Here is a 9,482-nt window from a genome sequence, read left to right as displayed (position 1 = left end):
ACCCCTACTAGCTAGCCTGTCCGCAGTCCAAAGTCTATCCTGCAGCATCAACCAGATGAAAAACTTGACTTTTCCTTCAGTCTTGATCGTCCAGGCACTCTGAATGAGCGGCTGCGGAATGCTCTGAAGAAAATGCGCCGAGTATTTCCCATCCACCGAGAGAATCCAACGAATAGAATCGGGGGAACCAGAGAGTGACAGATTGCAGCTTCTCCCAGAGATAGAGGAATTGATCAATCTCCACCATCGACGACATTCTATGCAGCCCCTTCATCCATTTGCCATCCGTGAGGGCATCTGAAACGAGCAAATTCTTTCTCCTCGCGAGCTTGTACAGGGCCGGCGCAAAAGAGACAGAAGCCTCCCCCTGTAACCATCTGTCAAAGCTTCATATTGCTCTGTTCGATTCAGAAGCTGCATCCACATTAACCTTCGGCACATGAGCGGGAGGCCAAGATCAGGGAACAAGGCTAGGAAGAGCAGAATTGCAACTTGGAGATTTCACATTTTCACTTCGGTTCGGTAATAAACGTCGCAAGCAGTGTCCCGAGTCCATTTGCGCCCATAGGAAAAGCATTTTGCCACGACTGTGACCATTACTAGCAGTCCAGATGGGCCATTAGATGGGCCTCAGGTCCACAACCCACGAAGAATGGCACTACCATCACGGGCTGGATGGATTAAGGTGAGTGACCTTCCAAAATTTAGTAACGGGCGGCCTGCCCGCCCTATCGTCTTCTCCAAAGAAGCGTCGGCCAGCGGTTAAAAAAAAAGAGTATGGAGTGTCGGCCAGCTAGGGTTCCGGCCACGCTCCCCCTCTCGTCTCGTGGAGGTGGCAGATCGCATGGCCGGCGGCGAGGAGACGAGGGGCTTCGGGGGCGGCCGGGCGGAGATGGATCCGGAGCCCTCGCGTTCAACTCAGAGAAGTTCTCGGACAAGATGCTGCGGATAGAGGTCGTCACCGGCGACGGCGACGGCGGTGGAGGATCGAGTGCCTCCCCCGCACCGTTTGATGCATGAATGGATTTAGCTGCTGCTGGTACTGATCGTATGTAATATTCTCTATATGGTTAGTTGGTACTTTGATGCGTTTTCGGTCAAATTTATTTGTGGCGGGTTTGCCATGCTTGGTGGAAATGCAAGTTATCTAGCATTGAAAATTGGTTCCTGAAAAAAAAAGTTGTGCTACCTTAATCAGTCTCAAACTTATTGAGGCAAAGTAGTTAACAGAGTATACACTGGCCATACGTCAAATCTTCCTGTTGTTATCTATCTGAATGTAACAAGTACCAAATAGGAATGTACTGTAACCACTAACATTTGATTTCTTTCCTTTTTATTGAGAGGAAAGCAGTAAGCTGTATACCATAACATTTGAGGCCAACTCCCCATTACAATCTCCGCGATAAACTGCAGAATTCACACTCGGAGTACATCGGCATATCTGCTTCACACGGCAACCCAATATATGCTAAGCTATGTGCAGCACCGTTTTAACTCCCTATCACATCGAGATGCATTAAACTCATAGAAGTTCTACTTGAACTGAAACATTGGCTGTTCAAATGCTTGCTGCTTCACACCTCGAACTGTTCCTGGTCTTCTCGTTCACTGTCTTGCATAGCAAGTTGGAATCAGTTTCAATGGTCAGCTTGTGAATCCCAACGTAGGTTGCCATTTCAATTGCCTCTTCCACACCTGCAAGCTCTGCAGCAAAGGCCTCACTGATATTATCAACATGTCCAGCACCGGCAATAAGGACATCTCCATCCTTGTTTCTGATCACTGCACCTCATTCTCCATATCTATTTCCCAATGAAAACAAACATATACATTTTTTTAGCGGGAAGAGCATATACTACATTATTTTTAGCAGAAGAACTTATACATTATTGTCGATACTATTGACTTAATTGTTGTGTACTAGTCTACTAGGAACGATGAATAGACGCCGCTTCATTTTCTAAAAATGACGATTTTATGAGAGAATATGATCCTTTGTATATTTGGAAAAGAGGTGCGGAGTAAGGGGCTCTCTAGAACTCTCTGGTGTCCACAACCATGTTTCATTTAAGGTCAACACTAGTCTGCCATTTTCTATGTCTGTCTCTATTTTTTGTGTGTGGAGTGTTGACACATTTAAGGTTATCATTAGCCTGCGTATAATTGTTACGCTTGAGTAGTGCAAGTACATGTTGTATGCAGGTAAATTTGCTACCACAATATGATGATCAAAGGTAGCCCTTGGTTGCACTTTTCTCAGTTTGCAACGTACTGGTTACATGCCATTGCTGGCAAGATGGACCAAGTCTTAATTGGTTATAACCGCCCGGGGTTTCCTTGTTAGCTACTCCCTCCGTTCCATAATTTGAACTAACAGCACGGCAAAGATTATGGAACGGAGGTAGTACTTGACTTGCTTCGGCTGCTACTAGATGCTCCAATGTATGGAATATAGTAATATATTAGATAACGGTATACAACTTTGTGTGCTCGTTTTGCTTGAATATCATTTGTAGGACACTGGAGTAACCTTGATCACCGTACCGAGTGAGCTACACGCTTGCTTAGATAGTTGGATCCAGCAAATGTTCATTTTCCATGATGTTACCATTTTTGCCTTGTTTATGAAGACTGATTAAATGAATCTGCACCCATAGTAGAGCCGAGTGTTCAAAGTATTTTAACAGTTCAACCTGTCTAGTGATTCTGTTCCGTACCTTTTACACTTTTACTTCTTTTATCTATTTCTCCTTTATTTCTCTTGTTCCGGTATTTTGCAGTAGATGAAGGAAAAATTACCGACTCTTCCTCGAACATGGTAGATACAGCAGTTTTAAGATTAACGATGATTATATCAATTCAGCGATTCTTGCTGCAAGAAGTCCGTTATTAAATACATTTTGTTCAGTATTCACTATTTTATTCATTCTTTCTAATAAGCTTCATGCTTCTTAGCTTTTCTCAAATGGCATGGAAGAATCTGATCAGAAACATCCAACACTTCGGATTGCTGATTCAGGTAATGTGATTACTCAAATGTAATATTCTTCTTCGTTGTAATTTGCTATTGTAATTCCGTTGCAACTTTTTTGTATTTTTAAAATAAAAGCTTGACTCTTGATAATAGAGAATATTTAAAAAATTTAGTTTCTACCACTCTTTTTTGTCTCACTTCCTTTGATAATGAAATGGTTAGTCTCTTGTACACTGCCGGCAAATTTGAAGTTGTTTCTTTCATGAGGCATTTCTGCCAGCTGCTCACAAGCTTGCGTATGACCACAGAATATGCACTACTCTACCTAGACCATCCTGTACCGATGTCACTGCTAGCTGAAATTCAGCGTTTGATAGGTTCAGCCAATGAATGTCTTGCTAACAAATTCAAGGATTATACTGAGTGATCCCCATTGGAAGGAGCCACATTTCTTTTCTCAGAAAAGTGTAGATGTTATTGTCATAAAATCATGTATGGAGTGTAGTCAAGCCATGTTTCATCTCTTTTCAGGTTCTATCATGAACTGATGAACTTCCCTCTTGTTGGGATTGAGGCCATCTTCAGTGTTGTTGGCTTGGCACAGCATGGATCATGTCTTTTCTCATCATCACAAAAAAGAAAAGAAAAAGTGTTGGCCTAATTTTAACAGAAGACCAATGGCACTTCAAAAAAATAAACAAACAGTCTAGTCATTGCATCCCTGTTGGATTTGAAAGCTCCCACTAGAAATTGTAATTGAGTACTTGTTCACAACATGGTCATTTATTATTTGAGAAATGAGTGGCATGGTCTAAATTGGGTAACTTAGGGCTTGCCTTTCACCGCTCTTGATAAAACAAAGTCTGAATCAATTGGCAACGGATTGATCTATGATTTCCATTCAATAGGACCTCAGGATCGCCAGTGTTGAATGCGTGCACATCTTGCAAGTCGAGGACCGGGGTCACCTAACTTGCGGGTCACCGACAAATGGGCCTATCCTGCACACGTGAGAACTGGGTTCCCCTGAATAATTGTGAATGAATTTTACTTTCCGGTTTCCATTTTTTCCATTTGTTGCCTTTTGTGCAAAGATGGAAGATGTGCCTATACCTTGGCTAGTACTCCACTTCCCAGGGCCGGAAAAGCTCACGGGTCTTTCAAGATTTTCCAGGGCCACTTTTCCCCAATCCAGCTAGCTAGGGTTTACGGTCACGGTCTGCTTCCTCTTCCGGAGATGGCGGAGCGCATGGCCGCCGACGGGGAGTCGTCTGTGGCGGCAGCAGCTGAGGCGGAGATGAAGATGGAGTGCTTCGATTTCGCGTTCAACTCAGAGAGATTCTCTGACAGGCTGCTGCGGATAGAGGTTGTCGCCAGTGACGACATCGCTGAAGGGTTCCTCCCCGACTGCACGCGCCACCGCAAGGACAAAGGTGCGTTGACTGCCTCTCTTTCCACCGTCTGATTGTCAGACCCTGGATGGATCTGACATAGTTTTGAGTGGGGATCAAGCAAAAGAAATTGGGGAAAGTTGAAGCATCCAGAAGAACAAAGTATATATGTATATTGATATATAACCAATCTTTGGCAGAATAGATTGATTGACACCCCTTTTATGCAGATACAAAGCTTTATGTGACTAAGTTGAAAGTAAAAAGGTAACACTAAAAGCAGAAATAAACTTCAATAGTAAATGGTTGAAATAATGATACCATAGATCAACTCATGGGGTTCCTTATTATCCTAGCCATCCATACTTCTCCAGCTCCTATAGTACGTGGCACTGATGGATTTAGCTGCCGATATATGTTGTTTGAGACGACTCTGGCATTAACTTGTGGGTGGGTTTTGTGTCTCATTTGCTGATGCTTGAGCTAATTTTATTTCTTTAAGGTCCTTCTATTAGGGGTAGTGGTTATTGATCTGCGAAATGGGGAAGCGATGATTTCATGAATTTTGAACATGATATTATTTGGTATAAATATAAGTGGTTTTAAATTTCTTCAAACGAAGTTTACTTAACAGAGTATAAATTTGTATATCTAAAATCTTCCAATCGCTATATTTTGAATCTCAAAAAACAAATTGGAAGCACATGTTACTGTAGAATGTGAGATTGATTTGATGGATGTGTGTTTTGAACGATGAAGAAATTGTTTCACTAATTCCTTTTTTTCTAAATAAAATTGATTCTATGAGTAAGTGTGATCCTTCATGTATTTAGAGAGGAGCTGTGGAGGGAAGGTCTCTCTCTCCAGCTCCTGAATTCTCCAGTTTCCGTAACCATGTTCCATGTTCAACATTTCAAGTATTTAAGATCAACATTAGTCTGCCATTGTCTTTATTCACCTCTGTTTCATTGTGTGTGTGTTGAACATTTGGAGAGGAGCTGTGGAGGGAAGGTCTCTCTCCAGCTCCTGAATTCTCCAGTTTCTGTAACCATGTTCCATGTTCAACATTTCAAGCATTTAAGATCAACATTGGTCTGCAATTGTCTTTATTCACCTCTGTTTCATTGTGTGTGTGTGTGTGTGTGTGTGTGTGTTGAACATTGAAGGTTATCATTAGCCTAAATGGCACCAAATACTTAGTCACACATTCGGATGTAGCAGTGGTGTTCAAACAATATAGATCCATTGTTGCTGCAAAAGTAAAACGCAATCAATCCGCTGAACAAAGGCGCACAACTAAGAAAATGTGGAAACTGGATAGATGCTAGGCCAGCTGAAAGCTAAAACTTCTAGTCATCGTCTTTTGTTGATTTTGAACTCTAATCTTTATCTTGCAATTCTTGGTCAAGTTTGTCAGAAATCATTTCAAGTGGCGTTGACTAGTTAGGATTTTGATAAATAAATATAATTATTTGATGAACTACTCTTGCTTTTCTGAAAAAACATGTCATAATTATTATTTTCAATCCTAAAGGATCCTTGTGGAGTTGTGGTAAGATCTATCATTACTTTAGTCAGTGAGCTACAAGCATGCTTAGTGCAGCCAAAGGACTGTTCAAGTTCCATGACATTATTTTACACATTTTACCTTATATCTGAAGATTGATTAAATGAATCTTTACCTTAGAAGAACAGAATGTTCCAAGTATGTTAACAGCAGAAACAATCAGTAGAGTGATTTTATTGTGTTCCATTTACTATTTGCAGTTGTTCTTTTATTACACCTATCTTGGTTTTTGGCAGGTGATAAAAGACAGCGTATTGCCTCTTCCCCAACCATGGCAGATACACCAGTTTTACGAGTAAAGACCCTTCATATCAATTCTGCGATACTTGCTGCAAGAAGTTCTTTCTTTCTAAAGGTAATTTTGATAGCTTTGTGAAATGCATTTGTTCTACAGAGTTCAAGTTTCTAATAAGCTTGATGCTTCTTAGCTTTTCTCAAATGGCATGAAAGAATCTGATCAGACGCAAACAACAATTAGGATATCTGATTCAGGTAACGTGATAGCTCAGGGGAAACACTCATTTCTCTTATAATTTATTCTAATTTGCTATTATGGTTGTGTTTCTATTTTCTATATTTTAAATATTTATGCTAAATAAAATAGTATGTTTCCTATTTTCTGCCACCGCATTTTATTTTCTGTGATAAAAGAAAGAGTAAATTTCACGAAACCACACATTTCGGAGCAACCTTCTCACGCAGGTACCACTTTTGATAATTTGCCCGGAAAACCACACTTTTTCAGTCACAATGTAACAACAATCCCGAAATGACGTGTTTAAGCATTTTGACAGTTTTCCTTAAAGGTCGGGCCCACCTGTCAGGTGACATGTCGGACAAACCCAACCTGACCCGATAGCCCGTTATATCCGTCATCATCTTCTTCTCTGTCTCCGGCGTGGCTGGACCCCCGGATGCACCAGCTGCCAGCCCGCACGCGCCGCCCCGCACTGCTTGCCCGCAAGCTTCGCCCCACCGATACACGAGAAGAATGTATTTGTTTGCTTCCGCGGGCCTAGAGACGAGTGCCCCATCCTAAAAGAAATGCTTCCGTCGGGGGAGTATTTAGCAGGAGCAGCAGTTGTCTGCTGCAACTGGTCGCCATTACTTATTCCTCATCCCTCAATCCAATCCACCGCGGAGAGAGCGAGCGAGGCAGAGGGGAAGAGAAGAGCAGGGAGAGGGGCGCCATGTTGGGGCATCTGGTTGGGCTTGTGAAGGTGCAGGTGCTCAAGGGCGTGAACCTGGCCATCCATGCTACTTGCCCGCGAGCTGCCGCCGCCGCTGGCCCGCAAGCTTCGCCCGCAGCCTGTCCCCTGACCCCGCCCGCAGCCTGCCTCCAGCCCCTCCCGCGGGCTGCCTCTAGCCCCAGCCTTCCTCCAGCCCCACCCGACCCCATCGCCTCCATCTTCTCTGGCATCGCGAGATCGGGGGCGAGCGCGCCGCATCGCTGACGGAATCAGCAGGGGAAGCAGGTCCTCCAAGAGTCATGTGGGCTTAATGGGCTATCGGGTCGGGTCGGGTTGTCCTATGTGTCGCCTGACATGTGGGCCTGACCTGTAAGAAAAACTGTCAACTCGCCTAAACACGTCATTTCGGGCTTGTTACATTGTGACTGAAAAAGTGTGGTTTTTAAAAGTGTGGTTTTTCGGGCAAATTAGCAAAAGTGGTACCTGCGTGAGAAGGTTGCCCCGAAATGTGTGGTTTTTTGAAATTTATTCTAAAAGAAAAGGCTAGTCCCTCATGGAGCTTTTCTCAATACTAGTCAATAGTCAACTGAAATAATCATTTAGCTTAAGTTACGAAAAAGCTATTATTTTTCTGTTACTTTGTTGAACTGTTTCCTTAATCTTTGCGCCTTTTTTGTTTTTATTCTACTTGGAACAGAGGAAAATGCTTTCATGGAGCTTTTAAGCTTTATGTACAGCGGAAAGTTGATGACAACTGAGCCCAGTCTTCTGCTCGACATCTTGATGTCTGCTGACAAATTTGAGGTTCCTTCTTGCATGAGGCATTGCAGTCAGTTGCTCATAAGCTTGCCAATGACCACAGAATCTGCACTGCTCTACCTAGAGCATCGATGCTCCATTTCAATGACAGCTGAAGTTCAGCTTGTGATAGGTGCTGCCAAGCAATTCCTTGCCAATAAATTCAGGGATTTCGATGAGTGAGTGATCCCCCTTTGATTGAGCCATGATTTCTTGTATTTCTGAGGAAAGTGTAGACATTGATGTCACCAAATCATGTATGAAGTGTTTACTAAGGTCATAATATGTCTAATTTCAGGTTCTATGATGAAGCGATGAAAATCCCTCTTGCTGGGATCGAAGTCATCTTTTCAAATAATGACCTCCATGTGCACAGCGAAGATGACGTATATAACTTCTTGCTCAGGTGGGCCCGTGCACAATACCCAGAATCGGAAGAGAGACGCAAGATCTTGAGTTCCCGTTTACTTCCGCTTGTGCGCTTTAGCCATATGCCTGGTCTGGCGCTGCAAGAGATCCTTATGTGCACTGATACTGACATCGACCATGATCAAATAACTAAGCTGGTTACTGAGGTACTTCTACAGAAAGGTTACCCAGCACAGCTGGAAGGTGCTCTTGGCGCACCCGCAATGGTTGCAGAGCGAGCTTATGCGTCCAAACCCATGAAAATGGTTGCGTTTGATCAACCCTGCCGACAGGTTATAGTTTACTGGGATCTAACGTTTCAGGAGTGCTCCCGACTCTTCCCGTCAGGAGAAATATACTCGCACAGGTTCTACCTTGCAGGGCAGGAATTCTGTCTCGTGGCAGCGTGTGAAAGTGATGAGGAGAATGAGTCACACGGCTTTTGCATCTATTTAGGGATCTCCAACAAGCCGGAAGGCTCCCCGGACATGACAGTAGACTTTGAGTTTTCTGCAAGCAAAAGATCACCAAGGAAATTTGACGACGGCTCATGCAGTCAGCACACCTTTACTGACGATCCAGAGTGTGCATTCAAGGGTCTCTTTTGTACTCCATGGTTGGCGTTCATTGCTGATGACAGCCTCTTCATCGACGGGGTGCTGCATATGAGATCTGATTTAGCGGTGGTGGAGCAACCACAGTTACAGACTTGATGATCACTCAGCAAAGTTAGTTTCTGTGTGCAGCATCAGTCGCTTTGATGGGATCGCAATTGTAATCTGGGATATGTTTTAGTGTTGGCTCAGCCGGGTTCTGTGTTAGATGTATTATCATGTGCAAGTTGGTACTCCCTCCGTTGCTGAAAACTTGGCTGTCTGAAACGTTTTTCCCAGCCTAACGCATTGGTTGCATAAAATCTCCGATCCATAATAACTGTTGCTGATTTAGTACAAAGTTATATTAAAGTTGTACTCATAAATAAGTGTCGCTAATTACATACAAATTCATGTCACTTATTTAAGGGACATATGGGTATTAAATTAACGACACTTATTTATGGATGCGGAGGTAATAGTATCTCATTTCCTTGTGTGATTACTTTACACACCGAGGATTACCGGGGAAAAAAATTAGCTGTGCATACCAAGGCA

At 43.1% G+C, this 9,482-nt stretch overlaps 1 protein-coding gene across 8 annotated transcripts; it reads left to right on the top strand.

The window, feature by feature from the left end:
* Positions 1-423: 423 nt before the first annotated feature.
* Positions 424-9,278, top strand: LOC100825455 (BTB/POZ domain-containing protein POB1). 8 transcript variants are annotated; one of them, XM_014897762.2, is made up of 8 exons: positions 701-1,039; positions 2,959-3,022; positions 3,886-3,986; positions 4,152-4,410; positions 6,172-6,290; positions 6,364-6,427; positions 7,823-8,102; positions 8,222-9,278. In XM_014897762.2, the coding sequence occupies exons 3-8, from the start codon at positions 3,909-3,911 to the stop codon at positions 9,042-9,044; spliced, it is 1,623 nt and encodes a 540-aa protein (XP_014753248.1). In that variant the 5' UTR covers positions 701-1,039; positions 2,959-3,022; positions 3,886-3,908; the 3' UTR covers positions 9,045-9,278. The 8 variants fall into 8 exon arrangements, with proteins under 8 accessions (XP_024312740.1, XP_024312742.1, XP_024312744.1 ...); XM_024456973.1 differs by having other exon boundaries at positions 3,509-3,986; XM_014897763.2 differs by having other exon boundaries at positions 701-1,069.
* The last annotated feature ends 204 nt before the right edge of the window (positions 9,279-9,482 follow it).

Source organism: Brachypodium distachyon, chromosome 1 (genome assembly GCF_000005505.3).
Source record: "Brachypodium distachyon strain Bd21 chromosome 1, Brachypodium_distachyon_v3.0, whole genome shotgun sequence".
NCBI lineage: Eukaryota > Viridiplantae > Streptophyta > Magnoliopsida > Poales > Poaceae > Brachypodium > Brachypodium distachyon.
Note: the sequence above shows the minus strand (reverse complement) of the source record. Positions and strands in the feature narration are given on the sequence as shown.